The 23,124-nt window shown below is 45.2% G+C and overlaps 1 protein-coding gene and 1 long non-coding RNA gene across 3 annotated transcripts in view; one reads left to right on the top strand and one right to left on the bottom strand.

The window, feature by feature from the left end:
* RHEB (Ras homolog, mTORC1 binding) overlaps window positions 1-9,765 on the bottom strand; it is a 41,736-nt gene extending 31,971 nt beyond the window's left edge. The window contains exon 1 of one of the 2 annotated variants that reach the window (XM_064575716.1): window positions 9,381-9,765. In XM_064575716.1, coding sequence (XP_064431786.1) covers window positions 9,381-9,432 — 52 coding nt within the window. In that variant the 5' untranslated portion in view covers window positions 9,433-9,765. The remainder of the gene's footprint in view (window positions 1-9,380) is intronic. The other variant, XM_045864023.3, reaches the window with a different exon arrangement.
* A 341-nt stretch (window positions 9,766-10,106) lies between these two features.
* Window positions 10,107-23,124, top strand: part of LOC123835154 (uncharacterized) — a 49,100-nt gene continuing 36,082 nt past the window's right edge. Inside the window, exon 1 of the long non-coding RNA XR_010406696.1 lies at window positions 10,107-11,459. This is a non-coding gene — a long non-coding RNA (uncharacterized LOC123835154). The remainder of the gene's footprint in view (window positions 11,460-23,124) is intronic.

Genomic DNA, 23,124 nt, shown 5'->3' with positions numbered 1-23,124 from the left:
AATGCTTTAAAAACCACCACATTATTAGTAGCAGTACAGTCTCCCGTGACTCCCTCACTAGATGAAGCTCCCTGAGGGCAGGGATCAGGACTGTCTTTGCTTCTGTGACTAAGTATACAGTGTCTGGCTGATTCGAACATTTAATGAACACCTATCTAAATAACATATGACACCTAATCCACACAGTGTCCTCTTCAACCCATCATTTTAGCAACTCAATCTTCTGGGGGACTGAAGTCCTTTGGATAGTTGACAGAAGCCAACTCTTTACCCAGAAAATAGGCCCATGATTTCAGGGAAAGCTCATGACCTCCAAGAACCACTCCTCTAAGTTGGCAATGCTCCTCAACACGTGACACTCAGCACTGAAGAGACTGCTCTACTTGTGGTTCAGAAGGAGTGTTGGTTAACTAAAATGCCCAGAAAATTAACCCAGGTCCTCAACCTGTATGCACTCAGGAGACCTTTTCTGAAACATAAGCATAAGACTTTACATTTCTTTCTTTTTTTTAAAGATTTATTTGAGAGAGTACGCACACATGAGCTGGGGGAAGGGGAGGGGGAGAGGGAGCGAGAGGGAGAGGGAGGGAGGGAGAGAGAAAGGAGAGAGAATCCTGAAGCAGACTCCATGCTGAGCACAGAGCCGGATGTGGGGCTTGATCCTCGGACCCCGAGATTATGACCTGAGCTGAATCCTACAGTTGGCCGCTCAACCAACTTCACCACTCAGGTGCCCCAAGACTTTACATTTCTGGTCGTCCTTTCCTCCAGTAGCCATGTCAGTAATGTTCTGGTTCTCCGTTCACAGAGCTCTGCCGTCTCCAGAGTCAGGCATTCCAGCCCCCTGGTGTACTCAAGGCCACACAAGCCTGGTCAGAGATTCACCCTACCACATAGAGTTCTTGTCTAGAATGTGGACTGGAGATTCTAGTGTTTTCCCACTTCCCTGCCGCCACAGAGCATCAACAGTTTACCTTGGTGCGTCTGGTTTGCCATGGTCATCTTGAGCCCTCCTTCCCCTTGATGTTAGCCACCATGGTTGAATTTTGCCACTTACATTTTTTACTCAGGCACCTATACAAGGAATGAACAAGAATAAAAAGAACCAGGGTGCTTGGGTGGCTCAGTCGGTTAATCGTCTGCCTTCGGCTCAGGTCATGACCACAGCGTCCTGGGACTGAGCCCCATGTCTCAGCTCCCTGCTCAGCGGGGAGCCTGATTCTCCCTCCCCATTCTTTCGCTCTTGCGCACACGTGTGCTCTCTCTCTCCCCACCTCAAATAAATAAATAAAATCTTTAAAAAAGAAAAAAGAAGAACCTATATTTTAAAATATTCTCTTTAAAATAAATTCTAAATGTAACTGGATGCATTTATATCTAATACAAGTCTTAAGAAAAGCATTTTTGTTTCATCAAACTATATTAACTGTAAGAGCCGGTATTTTCATCTCCACGTGCACAAATTATTTACTGTGACGCTGTAGAGTTAACATTCAACTTCTGATCTTGCAAGAAGCAGGATCTTGTTAAAACACCAGTTTCTGTTTCAAAAGTCCCTGAGGAGTCTTTCTGCAAGCAAGCAAGCACAACAAAAAGAAAAACGAGGGAGGGGGGACGGGGAGCTAAGGGGGACATCAACCAACCGAGGACATGAGGGAGTTCATTTTATTAGGGTCCTCAAACTGCCCTGCTTTCACTTGCCCACAGAGCGCCAGACTTCTGCTTCTAGCGCTTCTGTTCTCAATTAATCTCAATTTAGACTTCAAATTCCAATGTCTTATATGGAACCCTTTTTTTAATCAGAGGCCCAATATACATTTAACAATATTAAAATACTAAAAACAGTATTCCAGGGCCTCTGTGTTTGAGATATAAAATTGTATTTCCAAATCAAGCAAGCAATTCATGATAAAGGTCCCCACCAGTTTGCACTGTGACAGGTATGAGGTTAAGACAGACTGAGGACTGTATTACTTAAGGCTTACTCTGGTACTTCATGATAAACAGTTCTAGAACTAAGAATAAAGGTTCTCCCAAGGGTGATCACTCAAGACCTGATAATGGTTTAACTTGCACAATCATGTCCAACTGCAGTTCTGACTTATTCAAATAAATAAAAGTACAATCCACTCATGGACAATATTGAAGTTGTTAACTCCTTATTTTAAACCTCCAAGTAAGAGAAGTGTTGGGTATTACTGACTTCATAATCACAGGTAGAGATGGCCATTTCTGATTTTGTGATAATGTTGCTGTTGGTAGTTCAGTACCCCCCTGCACCCCAGTTCTCCTGCTCGTACTGGAAAACCGTGTTATTAGCACATAGGTCCTGATATGTTGCCATCCATGTCTATTTTTATTAATCTCTGGGAGCCTCACCATTACCAGATCAAAAAACGACACTCACTCCAAACTGCACCACAATCAGAGGCCACTTCAACTGCCTTTCGGAACCCTAAGTCTCCCCATACTCTAGTAACCCACTGCTTACTACTCAGAAGGAATGGTCTCTTGAACCTCCTGCAAGGCCCTGCCTCATCCATGGCCCCTGACCACCTCCAACTAACTTCATTTCCTACTCTCACCACATTCTCTGCTAGTCACCCTGCCTCCTTCAGCTCCCAAGCACGTTAAGTTCTTTCCTGCCCCACCATCCCTCTCTCCTGCCAGGCGACAGGGCCTCTTCGGAAGGCTCCTCTGACACTGTGGTAGCACCCACGATGCAACCCCTCTTGATCCAGTTCTGCGCAACTGCAAGGAGCAGTCTGGCAAGGTTCTGCACACCAACGGTTCAAGGAGTCGGAGTGCAGCCAGAGACACTCTGGGGGGTCCCGGGAGCCCTATTCAGGGGGCTCATGAGGTCCAAACTGTTTCCATCACCATACCAAGATAGTATTTGCCTCTTCCGCCATGTCCATATTTGCACTAATGGTGCAAAAGCAATGCGGCACTGCTGGCGTGGGACCCCTCAGCTCGACTCAAGACCGTGATCACACACCGTAGTGGAAAGCACGGCAGTCTTCACAGCCATGCTGCCGCCATTACAAAAGCAAACTATTTCCACTTAACAGTGTCCTTGAGGGAGCGGTAAAAACGATTAATTTTATCCTGACCCTTAAGTGTGCCTTTTTAATACTGTGTGACCAAATGGGATGTATACACCAAGCGCTCCCGGATACTGAAGTGTGACGGCTGCCTCGAAGAAAAGCACGTGCACCGCTGTTTGTGAAGTGATCTGAAATTAGCCACTTTTATCACAGAACAGCATTTTTACTTGCAGGAATGACCAACAAGCGATCATTATTTCAAACAGTTTGTATTCGGCAGGCAGCTTCTTGAAATGAAAGAAATGAGACTGTCACTTCAAGTAAGACTGGGAGCACTTTGCCAAGGATCCAATTCAAACCCTCAGGAGGAAATGCGAATTTTGGAGAACTTGCATCACTCATGGTGAGCTTCAAGCTTTCTAATAGTTACATTTTTTTGTAACGTAAATAAAATGACTGATGGTGATACTAAAAAATGTGAATACAAAGTTTGTATGTTGGAGCGCCTGGGTGGCTCAGTCGGTGAAGCATCCGACTCTTGGTTTCGGCTCAGGTTATGATCTTGGGGTGGTGGGAGTGAGCCCCCCGTCGGGTCAGGCTCTGCTCCATGGGGAGTCTGCTTGAGAGTCTCTCTCTTCCACTGCCCCTCCACTGCTGACTCACACGTGCACTCTCTCTCTCAAATAAATAAAATCTTAAAAAAAAAAGTTTGTATGTTGAAATGTATCAAAATGTGGAAGGATTTGCATAACAGTGAGCCATTCTTTTCAAAATAACCAAGATATGACGTTACCAAATCAGTCATGGGTAGAAGATCCATTCAAAGTGCAAAATAAAGCAACGAAATTCAGTGTAACAGCGTAGAAAAAATTGCTCCACATGACTTCAGGTTGTGTATACAACAACCAACCACCTATGGAGTTGAAACTACCACCAACACCAATGGCGTTCTGGTGAGTAGCAAAGAACAGAAACAATTATCTGAGAAAGGTATTAAAATATTCCTGGGGTGCCTGGGTAGCTCAGTCGGTTAAGCATCCGACTTCCCTCAGGTGGTGATCTCGGGGTCCTGGGATTGAGCCCCATGTCGGGCTCCATGCTCAGTGGGGAGTCTGCTTCTCCCTCTCCCTTTGGCCCCCCCCCCTCCTCGCTCGTGCGCTCTAATAAATAAAATCTTTAAAAAAAAAATACTCCTCTCTTTCCCAACTAGGTATCTATACAAGGCTGGATTTCCTTCACATACTGCAATAAAATAACATATTGCAATGGAATGAATTTAGAAGCAGATATGAGAATTCAGCGGGTTTCAAAATCAGACATTTAAAGATAATTGCAAAATTATAAAACATCCTGTCAAAATCCTAGTGGATTTTTTTTTTTTCCAGAAATTGACAATCTAGACCTAAGATTCATATGGAAATGCAAGGGATTCATAATAGCCCAAACAATCTTGAAAAAGACTAAAGTATAAAGACGGACACTTCCTATTTTGAAGTTTACTACAAAACTATAGCAATCAAGATAATATGATACTGGCGTAAGGACAGACATATAGGTCAAAGGAATAGAATCCAGAAATAAACTCTAACATGTATGGTCACTTGGTTTTTGACAAGGATGTCAAGATAATTCAGTAAGAATTGTCTTTAATAAAAGGTGCTGGGACAGCTTGATATCCACATGCAAAAGAATAAAGTTGTACCCCTATCTCCTACCATATACAAAAATTAACTCTGAGTAGATCGTGGATCAAATATGTCCAAGTTAAAATGATAAAACACTTAGAAGAAAACATAGTAGTAAATCTCCATGGCCTTGGGTCAGGCAATGGTTACTCAGACATGACAACAAAAGCACAAGTCACCAAAGAAAAAATAAACTGGACTTTGTAAAAATCAAAAACTTTTGCTTCAAAGGGCATCGTCAAGAAAGTGAAAAGACAACCCCACAGAATGGAAGAAATCATGTGCAAGTCTCATGTGATACCACTTCACACCCATAAGCATGGCTAAAATAAAAAAGACAATTACAAGTGTTGATGAGGATGTCAAGAAATTGAAACCAATGTTCAACTGTCGGTGGGAATGTAAAATGGCACAGCTGCTGTAGAAACCAGTTTTAGCAGTTCCTCAAAATGTTACACACAGGGGCGCCTGGGTGGCTCGGTCACCCAGTTAAGTGTCTGACTTTGGCTTGGGTTATGATCTCGGGGTCCTGGGATCGGGCTCCACATTGGGCTCCCTGCTCAGCAGGGAGTCTGCTTGTCCCTCTCCCTCTCCTGCTGCCCCTTCCCCTGCTGTACTCTCTCGGTCTCTCTCTCAAATGAATAAAACCTTTATATATATAAAAAAAATGTTACACATAGAGTCACCATATGACCCAGCAATTCCACTCTTAGGAATATACCCAAGAGAAATGAAAACATATGTCTATACAAAAATTTTATAGGAATAGCCATAACAGCATTATTCATAATAGCCAAAATGTAGAAACAATCACATGTCCATCAATTGACAAATGTATAAATAAAATGTGGCATTTTCAAATAACAGAAAATTACTTGGTGACAAAAGGGAATTACTGGTATATGCTACAAAATGGATGAACCTTGAAAATACTCATGTTAAATGAAAGTGGCTCACCACAAAAGACCATGTACATGTGATTCCATTTATATGAAATGTCCAGAATAGGTAAATTCATAGAAACAGAAAGCAGGTTAATGGATGCCAGGGGCAGGGGTGAGTGGGGGAATGTGTCCATAGGTATAGAGTTTCTTTTTGGGGTGATGAAGGTTATGGACAGATACAACCCACATGGACATCAAAATAGCATTCGGCACTGAAATATCATAATCACAAATGCAAGCTCTGACTATCCTCTTGTACAGAACAAATGATCACCACCAAAAAAAAGTTAATTTCAAGCTTCAACACAAGGTGGCCACTATAGAACTACCCTACCCACAGGTGCACAACCAAAATGTTACTGAGTGCCTGAACAGAACTTCACATGTTAATTGACTTCATATATGGCAAAGAACGTTTTACCTTTAGCGTTTTCAATGAAATGTGTCAGGAAAGGATAGAGTAATTAAAAAAGACAGTAAATCAGAATACAACTGGATTGTATTTTATTGGGAACAAATTTAATGACATTTTCCCTATGAAGTATCCAACTAAAAGGTGCATCTTCTTTACTACCTAAAACATTTTGGCAAGATGAGTTACTTCTGAATTCTTTTACCAAACCACAGAGCTGTTTCATTTTCTCTTTAATGATCTTTCACATTCCTGTGATCCTCTCCCCCTTTTGTTAACCTCAGAGACTTTTATAGGACAAAAAATTTTTTGATTACAGTCTGATGGTAAACTGGATTATTAAAGCTCTCTGCAGAAGATTCCAGCGAAGGATGTACCAGATTTTATTTAAGGATCATTACCAGACACTACATTTTTAACTTAAGTTTAGTTACCTCCTATCATAGGACTCCTTGTTTGTGTTAGAAACAATGGATGTAAGGGAGCTCAAACATTTGCCACCACTAAACAATTAATACAAAGCACTCCCAGAAAGCCAGACTGCGTTATAGGTGACGTGTCCTTAAAAGCTTAACATTGTAAATAACAGGAAAAGTACTTCAGGAAAAAGGGTTGTATAAATTACCTGAGAACTATACATTCCTCAGTGGTAGTTTTATCAATGTTAAAAAAAAAAAAAAAAAAAAACAAACGCAAAATTTGAAAGCCAAGTAAAACAATCATAGAATTTAGTAGTTTTATCTGAAGGCAAACTTTTAAAGTTTGTGACATAAGTCACAGTGACAAGTACCCTACTTGTCAAACTGGCATAATCAAGAGAACATTCTAAGAAAGGTGTGGTTTCTAGCTGAACCTTTTTCAAAAAGATTTTACTTTTAAGTAATCTCTACACCCAACATGGGCCTGGAACTCACAACCTTGAGATCAAGAGTCGCACTCCGCTGGGTCAGCCAGGCGCCCCCTTTTCTACCACTCTTTACCTTTAGTCAATATGACACAACAGCTCAGCATCGCAAAATAACACAACCTAGAAACACGTGTACTCAAACTTCTCTAGTACAGCATCACATGTGAGCAAGTACTGTCCGTAACCTCTATTAAGTCTGAATACTGAATAATTCTCTGAAGAGTGGCTAGTACATAGCATCAGGGAAATACTTCCTTTTTTGATGCTGGCAAAACAAAAGACCCACAAACCACAAAGTGTCTTGGTTCCTAACAAAGGTAAACAACTTTAAAATCAAAGGCAAAGGTTGAGAATAATCTAACCTCTCCAAAATACCTTTTAGTTTCATCATCACTACACTTGAAGTAGGATACGGTAATATGACATATGGAAGGCACAGAAAATGGGGACCAGAACTTAGTCTGTATCCCACCGGAGGTTAGTTGAGCACAGTATTTCAAAAGCAGTTTAAAATAAATGTTTGTGAACAGAAGGTCAAGGGGTGACCTGTCACATTTGGGTTTTGAGGGGGATGATTAGATGGAAGACAAAACAGAACGGATCTCAACTGGATATAAGGAACTTGAGCAAAATGGCAATAAAACACTAGACTTGCTTATTACTGAAAACTAGAATCACCATCTGGAGAATTTCAAGGAGTAAGTCAGCATCTATCTTTAGGACATTCCCTCAAGTTGAAAACAGGTAGCCCAGGTAGATGTCACCTGTAAATTACTCAGAGATTGCTATCCTCAACTAGTGGGCACTATGTATCTATGTATCTGATCAGAACTCACTCAAGAGACAGGATATGTCCTCTTCCCACTCTTCAAAATGCCAAGGAAATAAAGAGAACAGAGAAGCAAGGGCTGGGTGATTCAGGCTGCCAATAAAGGTTCGATTCTACACGGCCATTTGGGGAGTGGACTGCTAGTGATTTTTAAAAGCCTCCATGTGATGCACGGTTACTTTAGAGCTGCAGCTGCTAAGGCCCCCTCAGCCAGTCTTCCCCCACATACAGACCCACGATTTCGCACTGCATCATACAAGAGTTATCCCTCTGACTCTCGGCACCCCCTATGTCTACACGAGCATCTCTCAGCCTTTGATTTCCCCCCATTCTTATGATCCCCCCACACACCCCCCCCCGGCACTTTGACGAGAGAGATGATAAAAGGATGAGTAAGCATGCTGTAGCTGATCTTGGTCAAAGAGCACAGACCCTGGCACCGGCGGTGGAAAATGGGAGTGAGGAAGCAGAACAGAAAGCGGAGTCGGGGAGTTCATCCAGTGGGTAGCAGGCAGTTACAAGCTTTCCTACGGCAGTTATTGTTGCCTCCTCCTGCAATCACCGTAGACTCCAAACCTTCGCTTTCACCGCCCCCCCCCCCGATCAAGTGCACATTTTCCTTAGACAGTTACTTCTTAAAAACAACACTAAAAGATAAACGTGATTTCTCCAGGCTTCCGGTTGTCAAAGACAATAAAGCCTCGCCCTGGAGCATGGTTAAGTTCAACGGCTGTTTTCTCACTCGTCTTCCGGCACCCAGTCCACCCCCGACCCCACCACAGACCACCCCCGTTGGGCAAAAAGGCGACTGCCACGAACAGTTTCAAATATATGTCAACCTTTGGGGGGATGGGGGGGAACCCCAGCAAACTTCTGAATTACTTCAACAGCCCGGTTGCAAGTACCTGGCCTTATTTTTTCCCGAAGAAAAATAGGACACCGAGAAATCAGAAATCTCGTTTTCTCTGCCTTCCTACTTCGGTCGCCGGCCACATCTAGGGGGCTTTTCCGAAGAGGGCTCTTTCGGGTCTCTTCGGTAGGAAACTTGCCCTCAGTAGCCAAATGTCCTTTAGGTCCCTAAAACGCTGAACTTCGCCACGGATTGAAAAAAACCCAAGGTGCTGTTCCCTTTGTTAAAATCCCCCGGACTTTATTTAATTTGGGGCGGAAAGGCCGCGGGCAAGATCACGCCAGCCAGCAGCAAAGGGGTGGAGAGGAGACAGGTGCGACTGCTCCCTGCGGCGGTTCCGGCCGGGAGCAGACCCCCTCCGCCAGCTCGGCGGCCCCGGGCCACCCTGGACCTCCTCGTCTGCCCGCGGCCTCCCACGCACGTCCTCCCGAGCCCGGGCCGCCCCCCGCCGCCGCCGCCACCGCCCCGCGGGGCCCGGCCTCGCCGCCTCCGCTCAAAATGGAGGTGGCGGCGGGCGGGCGGCTGGTTACGAAACGCGCGGCCGCCACATGGCCGCGCCGACCCCAAACTTGGCCGGGCCGCCGCGTCCCGGCGCCCAGGCGAGGCTGGGCCCGGGCGCGGAGGCCGCGCGGCGCCCGCCACTCACCCACAGACCGGTAGCCCAGGATCGCGATCTTCCGGGACTTGGACTGCGGCATCTTGGCGGCCTCCTCAGCCCCGGGCCAACCACATCAACCGCGGCGGCAGCAGCGGCTCCTGTGCTGCGATCGGCGGCGGCCGCGCCGGGGCAGAGCGGCATCCAGGGGCGGGGCGGGCGGGCGCGGGCAGGCGCGGCTGCCTGGGCTCCTCGCTCTCGCGCCCAACCGCCCGGAACCGCCGCGCGGCCCCGCCCCCAAACACGCCCACGTGACCGCCGCCGCCGGCCCGGCCGCGGCTCGCGTCAGCACCGCCCTCCCCGCCGCGGCGGCCGCCCCCGCCCTTGAAACGCACGGGGGTGCGTGCGACGTTTTACTTTAAGGGGAAATAGAGGGGACGCCAAGATGCCCCCGGAAAAGTCACGACTGAAACTCGCTGCGTCATGACCCTCCCACCCTCTTCCGCCGCTGTTTAATTACGCCAATTCTCCCCGGGCGCTGATTGGACGATTCCCGCCCGCCCGCGCGATGACGCGGCGGAAACTCCGTCTCTGATTGGGGGTGGCTAGGAGGCGGAGCCTAGGGCGGGGCTGTTCGCCCACAGCTAAAAATAAATTCCGGCTGCGACCCCGGGGTTGAGCGCGAGTGAAGTTTGAAGGATTCCGACGTCTCAGGGGTGGGGGGCGGGTGTGAGGGGCGGAGAGAAACTAACTCCCCAGCGATTGGTTGGAGGAGGGCGAGGGGCGGGGCAAACTGTGGGGAGTGCGGTGATTGGTGGAACGTTGAGCGATTTGTGAACTCGCGCCCACAGAGCCCTTAAAAGGCGCGAGGCACGTAGCTCTTGCAGGCTGGGTTGTGGATTGGCTGCTTCCTTCTTGGTGTTTTTTTTAATTTTTAATTTTTTAACCCCTTCACTCTCTTAGAGTTAGTAAGACTAGGATTGAGGTTGTAGGTGGTTACTAGGCGTCAGCCTTGGATGAAAGATCCTGGGAAGAATGGAATATGCGTTAATTCCAAATCTTACACACTTCTCTACAAACGTGTGTGCCTCCCCAGTTCTGGTCTCGGCCTTGCCACGGGCGAACCCGGCACGCCTCACAGAAAATACCCAGCGCGATTCAACACCTCTTTACCTGTCAACACCTGAGTGGCTGATTAAGTAGGCAAACTCCAACACCAGCCGTCGCTGGCTGAGAACGCTCCAGAACCATCCTTGCGGGGGGTGGGGGAGAGTCAAGTCTGCTGGGCCTGCCCTCCTGTGCGGGCTGACATCTCCGGGAAGGGGACGCTGCTGTATTTCCCACAAAAAGCACACGGGCAACCCCTTTTTCCACTGGTGCTCGCGAAGAGCACGGGTGTTGGAGTAGGGGGAGGGAAGCCAGCGCTGGAGGCCTTCGTCATGGAAAATAAAGGTGGAAGCCAGGCCTGAGAAATGAGGATGCGCTTGGGACCTTTCCAGCCAGGGAGACTTCCATCATGCTTGAGCTTCATGCCCTTGGTGGTTGCTGAAGAAGCAGATACTCTTGCTACTCCTACAGATGTCCCCTACTGTCCTCAGGCTGTTTGACCGTGTTGGGACAACCACCTGCTGGTCACAGCCCTTCGCCTTTCCCAGGAAACCCAGAGGAGTTGCAGGATTGGATTCCTGGGTATGAAGATTCAGAGGTGTGACTGTCCCATAAATATGCCCTGTTGAGTTAGAACACTGGCATTAGGGCAGAATCCTTCCACCATCTTGCTGAAGTGCTTCTAAGAGAGGAATAGTGTGGGTTCACATCCTAGGAACTCTACAGATTGAAGTCCCAGACAACCAGCTGGAACTGAGAAATATCTGTGAAATTCTGTGTTTTGTCTTAATGGTTTTTGCATTCTACTCTATATTTAGTTGAGATATTTAAAAACTTCAGGTCTTAAAATGGGAATCTCCAGGAAAATGTATCATTTTTATCCCGTCAACTCGGATGCCCCTTACCACAGTAAACTGATGAACTGATGCTACTAAACTCCTTGGTTGGCTGTGAAATCAGATTTGTGGGTGTTACCTTTTATTTTCTTAAATAGAAGAACAGAACAGAAAACTGCTCGAATTGGTAAGTATTGTTTTGTATTGTTTCATGATGTTTTGTTGTGTGTATATGTATTTGTAAATGTGTGATATGTGTTTTGGGTACTGAGTTCCATTGTAAAATGTATTTCTTACTGTGAGTTGCCTCACAGAGTTTGAAAGTGTTGCCCTAGCCTGGGAATATTAGGAGTCCAGACTGAGAAGCTCCATTGTAAAGGACAGAGTCCTTAAAGAAATGTTCCAGGTGTCCTAAAGTCATTAAGGTCAGACCCAGGAATTGTGAAGATTCCATTAATCCAGAATGGGGAGAATTTATTTGGTTTAAGAAATGACTCCGGTTCCCTAAAATTACTTGTGATTGACGGTGTGAATTCATGTAGAAGTGACTGACTGCAGCCAGACCTTACAGGAACATGGTGGGGAGAAACGTGCTTGCTTCTGAATTCAGAGTAGTTCTACTGATTGAGATCACTTGTTAACTGTCTAAGCAGCTGGAACTTCGGCCACCAGTCAATATCTCCTCTGCAGGTTCTGCTTCTTCAGGACCGTTCTGTCTTATGGTCTCTGCATGCTGCCTTCCCTCTGTGTGTCCTTCCACTATATTCCATTTCCCTGGGATCTAAGAATTCTGTCTCTTCCATTTAAATTCCAGAGAGAGGACATGATTGGTTCAGCTAATTACCACTATCCCTTGAGTGAGGAGCTCAGGCTAAGCCTGTAGATTTGCCAGGAAAGCCTCCATTGGCCTAAACCTCCAGCATTGCTGGGTATGGCAATTAATGGCATTTTTTTGAAGCATGAACTCGTCGTTATTATGGGAAAATTATAATGTCCAAGTTCAATGACCTCTTATTTCTAGCTTCAACATTTTTTTTAAATTCCCTGTGGTACTATACAAAACTTATTTTTATCTAACACTAGGTTAGACAAAGAGTAAAACTGCTGTGCTTGCTTTTGCTAAAAGGACTTTGGGAAATGATTTTACCTTTTTACATGTGAAAGGGTGACCCTAAGTGCAAGTGGATATGAAGGCGTTTTGTTGTTTTTGTTTTGCTTCTCAATATTTGATGAAGACTGGAAAAGAGCTACTCTTAATCATGGCATAAGCTGAATTAGACTGATCTGTTACGTCTCGCTCATATAGGGTATTATTCAAATCAAACAGTGCAGATTTGGGGAAACAGGCCAAGGTCATTGCATTGTGTGGTCTTATGGATGAGAGAGTGGTTTTCTCAGCAGGATCCTGATAGGCCTGTCCTCAGCATCCTAGCAGGAGGCCATCCTAGGGAAAGCAAGTCCCCGACCTGCACTGGGATGAAAAAGATCCTTTTCTCTCTGATGCCTGGGATCAGTCTGGCTCAAACCCTGAGGTACAGAGTTGCATGGGATGCCCCCAGAGGCGGGAAGTGGAGTAAGGCTCTTAGGTCCATGGAGGTAGGCCACGCGTAAGGGAGGAAGTTGGCTCAGCAAGGAACTCTGAGGACAGGTTTAGATACATGCACTAGTTGTCAATTGTTTGCAGCTGTTAGAGGTTGAACGTGTCCTTCAAAAAGGTGGGCCCAACTCCAATATGACTGGTGTCCTAAGAGGAGAAGAGACTCTCACACAGACACAGGGCCCACAGCCACGTGAGGACAGAGGCGGGGACTGGTATGATGCTGCCACAAGCCAAGGAACACCTGGGGGTCCCAGAAGCTGGAAGAGAATAAATTTATGTTATTTTAAGCTACCCAGCTTGTGGCACCTGGTCACGGCAGCCTTAGAAAACGAATTAAAAAAAAAATCCAAAAAAAAGAAAAAGAAATCCATCAGTTATCCTCAAATCATCAGTAAAGTTTCATTAAAAGTTTGAATCTAGTTTCTGCTGGGCCGTGAATGAAATTGGCCTCATCCCTAACCTCCAAAGCCAGAGTGCACCCCGTAGGAGCTTTCACCAGTCCCTGGTAGTGGTCAGGCAAGATGGCTGGAGCAGAACACCTGTTCCTAAGAGCCTGGGGGATGCTTGAGACGAGCCAGGAGGCTAATTCTGTGCAATAAAACAGGTGATGGCTTGTGCCAGTCAGGCTTGGATTATATAAGCTCTTCAACTGCATATTAGATGTGGAATTTATTCACGGTGTTCACAAGCTACCCGAAGTTATAATTACTGTTTGAGGAACGTGTTCACTGTTGGTTCTTCCTCCTATGGGAAGACATCTCAGTGTGGGGTTTATTCTAGCATGTTGGGATCCAGGGAGTTTCTTTCATTGGTGTGCAGGGAAAAAAAGAAAAACAAAATTTCTATTTTTTTAAACATTTTTTATTTTTAACCTTTTTTTTTTTTTACAAAAAAGTCAAAATTGACAAGAGCATTTAAAATATAGATTCACATCCACATCATTAATGATGACTAAGTATAATTACATCTTGATGTTAGCTAATGATACATAGTGAGTATCCCTTAACAAACAGCAAGATGTTTAAAAACTAAGCATCCAAAACACTAAGGCAGACTTTATAAAGTTTTTCTGCAACTTTTTTTGGGGGGGGGGGATATTTCAAGCATATATATAAAACTAGAGAGATTGGTATAATGAGCCCCACACAGCCTCTTACCTACTCAGTATTTACTGAATCATGGACCATCCTGTTTCATCTATACCATACCTGCTTCTCCCACCCGCCCATGGATCATTTTGAAGCAAATCCTAGACATCATTTCATTCGTAAATGTCAGTATTTTCCCTGAAAGATGACTCTCTTTAGAAAATAAAATGTACCATTTTTACACCTAAAACAAAACCAGTTAAGGACTTTTTAATACCACCAGATATCCAGACTATTCGATGTCTTTTAATGACTCATAATTTAACTGTTTATTCAAATTCAAATCCAAAAAAAAGCCCATATAATGCAGTTTGTTGCTATATGTCTTAAGTTTTTAAAAAATAAACTTTATTTTTTTAGAACAGTTTTAGATGTACAGGAAAATTACAAAGATAGTATAGAGAGTTCTATGCTTTGTGCCCAGTTTCCCTCATTCTTAACATCTTACATCAGTGTGGTATATTAGTTAGAATTAACCAATATTGCTACTCTATTAATAACTAAAGTCCATACTTTATTCAGATTTCTAAAGTTTTCTCCTAATGTCCTTTTTCTGTTGCAGGATCCCACCCAACATTTACTCATCACGTCTCCTTAGGCTCCTTTTAGATGTGATAGTTTGCTCAGACTTTATTTTTTGATGACCTTGACAGTTTTGAGGAGTGCTGCTCAGGTGTTTTGTAGATTGGTATTTGTCTGATATTTTTCCCAGGTTTAGACTGGGAATTTGGGTTTGAGAGGAAGACCACAGAGGTAAAGTGCATTTCCATCACATCATATCAAGGGTGCAGGCTATCAGCGTGGCTTATCACTGTTGATGTTGACCTTGATCTCCTGGCTGAGGTAGTGTTTGTCAGATTTTTATACTTTTTTTTTCTTTTCTCCACACTGCTTTCTTTGAAAGGGAATTACTGTGTGTAGCCCTCACAAACTGGGGAGTTAATTATGCTTTACCCTAGTTTCCTTCTACCTGAAGAATTTCCTTTGGCATTTCCTGGAGTTTCCTGGCAACAAACTCAGCCTTAACTTATCTGAAAATTGTCTTTATTTCATTTCTTTAACTTTTTATTTGAAATAATTATAGATGGAACCGCCTTTGTGGCTCAGTTGGTTAAGTGTCTGCCTTCAGCTCAGGTCATGATCCTGGGGTCCTGGGATCAAGCCCTGAATTGGGCTCCTTGCTCAGCAGGGAGTCTGCTTCTCCCTCTGCCTGCTGCTCCCCTTGCTGTGCTCTCTCTCTTTGTCAAATAAATAAAATCTTAAAAAATATATATAGATAGTTTTAAAAATAGTACAGGGCAGTCCTGTGTACCAATATCCCAATGGTAACATCTAACATAAATATACTGTAATATCAAAACCAAGAAATTGAAATTGATACAGTCCACAGAACTCATTCAGGTTTTTACCAGTTTTTCAAGCACTTGTGTTTATGTGGTTTTATTCAATTTTATTACATGTGTAGATTTGTGTAACCAAAACCATAGTCAAAATACAGAGCTGTCCCATCACCACAGAGATCTTCTCATGTTATCCTTTTATTTCTTTTCATTTTTGAAACACTTTTTTGCTGAATTTAGAATTTTAGGTAGATAGCATGTGTTATGTGTGTGTTTTAGTACTTTAAAGTTCCATTTTCTTCTGGCTTCCAATTTTTCCTAATGAGAAATCAGTGATTATATTATTTCCTTTATGTAATACCTGCTTTTAAGACTGTAAAATTTTATTTTATTCTTTTTTTTTTTTTTAAAGATTTTTATTTTTATTTTTGACAGAGAGTGAGAGTGTACAAGCAGGGGAAGCAGCAGGCAGAGGGAGAGGAAGAAGCAGGCTCTCCAAGGAGCAGGGAGCCCGATGCGGGGCTCGATCCCAGGACCCTGGGATCATGACCTGAGCCGGAGGCAGACGCTTAACAACTGAGCCACCCAGGCGCCCCTATTTTATTCTTTTTATTTTTAAAGATTTTATTTGAGAGAGAGCATGGGCAGGGGAGAGGGGTAGAGGGAGAGGTAGAAGTGGGCTCCCCACTCAGCAGGGAGCCCAACATGGGGCTTGATCCCAGGACCCTAGGATCATGACCTGAGCCAAAGGCAGAGGCTTAACCAACTGAGCCACCCAGCGCCCCAAGACTGTAAAATTTTAAAGATTTTCTCTTTATTTTTGGTGTTCGGAGTTTATGATGTGTTTGTAGTTTTCTTCGCTTTTATGCCATGTGAAGTTTACTGAACTTCTTAGATTTGTGAGTTACTATTTTTGATCTGATTTGGAAAATTTCCCAGTCAATATTTCTTCAAGTATTTTTCTGTCCCATACTCTGTCCTTTTGAGACTCCAGTTTCAGACATATTAGACACTTTGATAGTGTTCTGCCAGTCATTGAGCCTCTGTTTGTTCTTTTCTGTATTTTCCCCCCTTGCTAATTTAGTGATTTTTAAAAGAATCAGGTAACATTTTTCATTTCGAGGATTTCCCTTTGGTTCTCTTTTATACTTTCCCTTTTCTCCTGAAATTCTCCTCTTTCTACCCAACATACCCTTGTTTTCTCTAGGTTTAACACACTTACTGTTATTTTTAAATCAGCTAATTGTAGCATCTGGAGCATTAATAGGTCTGCTTTTATTGAGTGACTTTTTTTAAAAAATTTTTTTATTTTTTAAAGATTTTATTATTTATCAGACAGAGAGAGACACAGCGAGAGAGGGAACACAAGCAGAGGGAGTGGGAGAGGGAGAAGCAGGCCTCCCGCAGAGCAGGGAGCCTGATGTGGGGCCCGATCCCAGGACCCTGGGACCATGACCTGAGCCGAAGGCAGACGCTTAACGACTGAGCCACCGAGGCGCCCCTTGAGTGACTTTTTTCTTGATTATAGGTCTTTTTTTTTTCACATCTAGTAACTTTTGTAGTGGGCCTTATGGAGGATGTATTATAAAAATTCTGGATTCTGAAAACGAGCTTTGTTTTAATACTTGCATATAGAGAAATGTATGGAGCAAAGTTCATTTTTTTTTTTTTTCCACATGAATATCCAATTGTTCCAGCACCATATATTGAAAAGACTTCCCTTTATCCATTGAATTGCCTTTGTATTTTGTCAAAATTCAGTTGCCCATATATGTGTAAGGCTATTTCTGGACACTCTTTTATTCCATTGATGTATTATTCTGTGTTTACATCAATGCTATACTGTCTTGATTACTGTAGCTTTATAATAAATCTTGAAATCTGGTCGTTTTATCCCTCCAAACTTGTTCTTCTTTTTCAAAGTCATTGTGACTAATCTAGTCCTTTGCATTTTCATATGAATTTTAGAATTGTCACTTTCTATAAAAATCCTGCTGGGATTTTGATTGGCACTGTTTTGAATCTATAAATCAATTTGGCATTTTAGCATATTGAGTCTTCTGACCCATGAGCAACTGTGAGATAATAGGAAAAAAAAAAAAAAATATATATATATATATATATATGCCCGTGGTTCCTGGCACAGAACTCGTAAAACCCTTGTAACAGGGGCGCCTGGGTGGCTCAGTCGGTTAAGCGTCTGCCTTCAGCTCAGGTCATGATCCCAGGGTCCTGGGATGGAGTCCCGCATTGGGCTTCTTGCTCAGCAGGGAGCCTGCTTCTCCCCTGCCTGCTGTTCCCCCCTGCTTGTGCTTGCTCTCTGTCTCTCTCTCTAGCTCTCTCTGGGTCAAATAAATAAATAAAATATTTATTTTTTAAAGATTTTATTTATTTGACAGAGAGAGACACAGCAAGAGAGGGAACACAAGCAGGGAGAGTGGGAGAGGAGAAGCAGGCTTCCTGCTGAGCAGGGAGCCCAATGCGGGGCTTGATCCCAGGACTCTGGGGTCATGACCAGAGCCGAAGGCAGACGCTTAACGACTGAGCCACCCAGGTGCCCCATAAATAAAATCTTTAAAAAAAAAAACAAAAAGAAACTTAACATTTATCTAAAAACAAACAAATAAACAAAAACCATTGTAACGTATTAAGCGATAAGAACATTAGGAGCATCTCTTGTTCTAATAGTTGTCTTTGACCCCATCCGTGACACAGGGCTCCTAAAACCCTTGTAAATTTCTAAGGTGATAAGAGCACCTTTTGTTCTAATGAGGTTACTCTGGGTGGGCTCCTGGATGGGGGCTGGTCTCTAGAAAGACCAATCCATGATTAGAAGCTTGGAATTTTCAGCCCTCCCCACCCATCTTCTCCAGAAGGGGAGAGGCACCCGAAATGGGGTTAATAATTGATCATGCCTATGTGGGGAAGCCTCCATAAAATCCCAGTAGTACTGGGTCGGAGAGCTTCTGGGTTGGTGAACATGTGGAGGTGCTGGGAGAGTGGCACCCCTTCTCTCATACCTTGCCCTATGCACCTTTTCTTTTGGGATGTTAATCTGTATCCTTTACTAAACTGGTAAATGTGTTTCCCTGAGTTCTGTGAGCTGCTCCAGCAAATTAATTGAACCGAGAGAAGTGGTTGTGGGAATATCTGATTTATAGCTGATGAGTCAGAAGCACAGGTCGCAACATGGACTTGCAGTTGGCATCTGAAGTGAGGGTGGGGACAGTACTGTGGAAGTGACTTCTTAGCCTGATGCTCTCTCCAGGCAGATGGTGTCAGAATTGAGTTGACTTCTTGGATACTCGACCAAGAATTGCTTGTTGGTTTTGGGGGAGAAACTTCACACATTTTGGTGACCAGAAGTGTCAGAAGTGAAGTGTTCTCCGTGAAGAGTAAAGGAGACTCCCAGGAGAGAAACACAGGAGAGAAGAACTGGGTTTTTCCCTACTCAGAAAGGAAAAATCTGAGTTTTTCCATTCCAGCAAGGGACATCATTCTACTTATTTAGGTCTTCATGAATTTCTCAGCAATATTTAGTATTTTTCACTGTACAGGCTATAAATATCTCTTATAAAATTTACTCTACGTATTTCATATTTTGATACTAATATAAATGGGATTAAGGCATTTTCAATTTTTGATTGTTGCTAGTATACAGAAATACAACGATTTTTGATTATTGATCTCTTATCCTAAAACTTTGCTAAACTTGTTTCAGTAGATTTTTCATAGAGTCCATTGGCTTTTCTGCATAGGTAATCATGTAGTTTTTACTTGAAACATTTCATTTTGGGTGCTTTCAATATAATTTTCTTGCCTTGTTACACTATAACATTGAATAGAAGTGGTGAGAGCGGACATCCTTATCTTGTCCTTGATTTAGGGGGTAAGCAACCCAAATTCCACCATTAAGTGTGGTGTTTATTTGACAAGATACAATTGGATCAGACCCTCAGACTTCAGCAAGAGATATTTGTGTCTTAAATCATTATGAAAAGAGAAACATTGACTGGTATGCCGTTTCTGGAGAAATGCCTATTACCAAGGGAAGGACTTCAGTTTCAAATGAGTACCCTGGGTTTGAATTCCTGCTCTGCTTCCTGAAGTCTGCACAGCCTTGGATAAGCTACTCTACCTTCTGTGCCTCCCAGACCTGCTGTGATCTAACTCTGGTGGAAGGCTTGGCTTGTCATCTTGTCCCTTCCCCTCACCTTTCCTCTTTTCTGGGATTGGATTAAATGCTTGATCTGTCCTCAGTGTGACATATAGTGTATGCTAGGACACTGAATATGAAGTTTCCTCTTAATCTCATTTTCCGGTTATTCTGTGATATTGACTTTTCCCTGAATTCTTTCATAATAGTAGTTCATTTCTTGTTACTTGTTCTTAATACGTGGTTTTGGTTAAAGATTTCATTTCCGAAGGGAGGCCAACTTTTCCTTTGATTTTAATGGAGGAAAGATTAATCGGATAAATATTTTGAAATTAAAGCAACTCAACCAAAACACAAACATGAAAGGAGTATCAAATGCTTCCCTGAACTAAATGGGGTCCCGTCCCAGAGCCAATAAAGTTGGGAGGGCTCTTACTGCTTGACCTTGAAGGAGGTAGCCCAGAAGAAAAGAGAACCAACTGCTTAAGTTAAGAGGAGAGAGGAACAGCCAGCTGGAGAGGAACCAACCAAAAGCCTTGGAGGCAGCTCTTGGCTGGGGGAAGAAAGCAGTCTGATCTCAGTGTGTGGCACACAGGTCTTCCCTGACCTGGGCAAAGCCAGGCTTGATTCATAAGTCTCCTTTGTTAGTCGGATGTCAGCATGACCAAGGTCAGGGTCAAACAGGAAACTTACAATATGGGTTAGATATTTAAAAAAAAAAAAACTGGTGATGTGCCCAGATAAGCTACAAGGAAAGAAGCCAGCTTGAATTTATTGTGCATAAGAAAATTTGGCTGTTAATTTCTTTCCACGAGGATTAAAATTTTTAAGATTAATGCAAGCATAAAATTAGTCAACTGTCAATGGTTCAAGAAAATTTGTCATTCAGTGTATCATATACTAAACGGTAAAAATATTTAAACCGGATAATTTGGGGAGTAAGCTGTGTGCCCTGGTTGAACAGTGGATTACCTTATGGAGTTTAGCTTAGCAATACATAAATTCTAAACTGAAATATCCCATTCTGATTTGGAGTATAACTTTATCTCAGTGTTTGCTGAGATAGAAAAGCTTATCAGTAACTTGCCAGCTAATATTAGATAAAGGTCACTACATTAGTACATTGTGTCTGTATGCATAGTTTTATTTCCAACTCAACTGAGCAGATCAGGGCAGGTGTTCCCTGGTTAATTATACAGCTGTTTTCTGGGGAGATCTTGGAAGGTTATTCATGCCCATAGACTCTTCTGGGGGTTTATTTCTGCATGGGTTGGCATGTTGTGTGCAATGTGACTTTGTAGTTCTGGCCCACTGCTGGCTGGGTCAGGATGGGCACCTAACAAGGAGAGCCAATTTATACGTCGATCTGTGGCCTGCTCAAAGTTCTGCTCGAGAGGGTCATCTGTATTGCATGGTGTTTGGCTCAGTCTGGTCCTCTTAGAGTTTGAATGTAAACCATGAAAAGTTGGCTGTTAGAAGCAGTAGAAGCTGAAAGACCCACAGGGAGATGGGAGCCATGAGCAGCAGAAGGCCTAAAGCAGAGAAAGGCACAAGATAGAAAGAGTGGGTGCTGCCGCTGTTCCTGGGGTGACAGCTGGACCAGAGTGGGAGAGCCATGCTCCGAGATGGCAGCTCTGCAGGGCTGAGGTTTCTCTCTGCCTCACCTCTCAACATAACGTCCCCAGGGCACCAACCTACTGCTTCTTCACAAGACCCGGGACACCAACAAAGGCTTAGCTTATTTAACTGACCTGTTCTTAGCACAGGCGCACCTGGGAGATGTTGCGGGTTCGGTTCCGACCCCCGCGGGGCAGCTAATAGGGCAGGAAAGCGGGTCCCGGGAATGTTTTGGTTTCCCAGTGCGGGGGGTCTGCGGGCTGTGCGGTGACATTGCGTCCGCCACGACCACGAGCAGAACTTCACGGGAAGAGCCCCCCCTGCGGACGGGCCGCCCCCCCTGCGGACGGGCCACCCGCCCCCGGAGCTCTCAGCGGGGCCGTCTTCCTGCCGGTGGAGGGTGGGGGCGGCGCTGGCGGCCCCTGAGCCCCCCCCCCCCGTCCCCCCGGGTGCTGGGCGCGGCCGCGCGGGTTCCCCGGACACCCGTGCAGTTCCCCGCACCGACGGCTCGCCCTCCGCGGCGGGCGCCTTTCCCCCCCAGGACAGCTGCCTTCGGAAGGGGGGTCGGTGCTCTCGGGCCCCGCCGCCGCCGCATCAGCCGAGCTGCTGTCACGCGCCGGGTCCTTCGTCCCCCCGGACAGGGAGGGGACTCGGGAACCCCCGTGCTCGGCCGGTCCCGTTTGTCCCGAGCGTGCGGCCCGTCGGTGCCCGCGTCAGGCCGCGCTCCTCGTCCTCTTCTCCTCGGCTCGAGCGCACGGGCCGAGCGCGCTTAGCCTCGTCCTTGGGCACCCGAGGGTTTTCAGAAGGGCCCCGAGCGCCGGCGTCGAGGGCAGGTCACCGGCCGCGCTGGCCCCTCGCGAGAGGGCGGCCTGTCCCGCGGAGCTGGGCCGCCGGCGCTGCCTTGTCCTCGGCGGCTGGGGAGGGCCCGGCTGGTCTTCTCCGGAGAGAGGGCCGCTCCGCCGGCGCGGAGCATCCGGGCTTTCGCGCGGCCTCCTTCGTCGCTCAGCTCAGCTCGACCTTCTGGAAAACTGGCCGCTTCCGCGCGCTCCTGGCTACGGAGCCGGCCTCCGCCCGCGTCAGGTGTCCCGGTGCGCGTCTCCCCTCTCGGCCGCCCCGGAGCGGAGGGGAGTGCGGGCCTGGCTCTGGATTGGGCTTGGGCGTAAGGGGATGTGTGGCCGGGGTGGTCTCCTGTCCAGACCACTGTCCCTGTCCCCAGGCCAGCAGTGAGGCTGTTTCGCTTTCTTATTCATGTGTTCACCGAAGTAGCACTTTTAATTTCCTTTAAGAAGGTCTCCTTTGCATTCACAACTTTTTTTTTAAAAAAAGATTTTATTTATTTATTTGACAGAGAGAGACCCAGCGAAAGCAGGAACACAAGCAGGGGGAGCGGGAGAGGGAGAAGCAGGCTTCCCTCCGAGCAGGGAGCCCGATGCGGGGCTCGATCCCAGGACCCTGGGACCATGACCTGAGCCGAAGGCAGACGCTTAACGACTGAGCCACCCAGGCGCCCCTTGCATTCACAACTTGGCTCACTGTTTGGCAAAAAAGGTCTACCTTTTGGCCTTCTTTGGCTTTTGACATGCCTTCCTCACTGAGCTTAATCATTCCTAACTTTTGATTTAGGGTGAGAGACGTGCGCTTCTTCCTTTCCCTTGAACACGTGGAGACCATTGTAAGGTTATTAGTTGGCGTGTTTTCAATATTGTTGTGTCTCCGGGACTAGGGACACCGGTGGCGGGTCAGTGGAGCAGTCAGAACACACACGGTGTTTTTTAAGTTCGCCATCTTATGTGGGCGTGATTTGTGTCACCCGCCTGCGGTCACAGTAACATCAAAGACCACCAATCACCATAGCAAATATAATAATGAAATATTTGAAACATTGTGAGAATTATCAAAAAGTGACTCTTGGTATCATTGAGTGAGTTTGGTACAGTGTTGGCTGAGGGTGTTGTCAGTATTTAGCCAGGATACGTAGGGAGGGAGAGATG

This window comes from Mirounga angustirostris, unplaced genomic scaffold (genome assembly GCF_029215605.1).
Source record: "Mirounga angustirostris isolate CCGP_5_RB_7025 unplaced genomic scaffold, mMirAng1.0.hap1 SCAF_12, whole genome shotgun sequence".
Lineage (NCBI taxonomy): Eukaryota > Metazoa > Chordata > Mammalia > Carnivora > Phocidae > Mirounga > Mirounga angustirostris.
The sequence above is the reverse complement of the archived record's forward strand: the minus strand, read 5'-3'. Positions and strand labels throughout refer to the sequence as shown.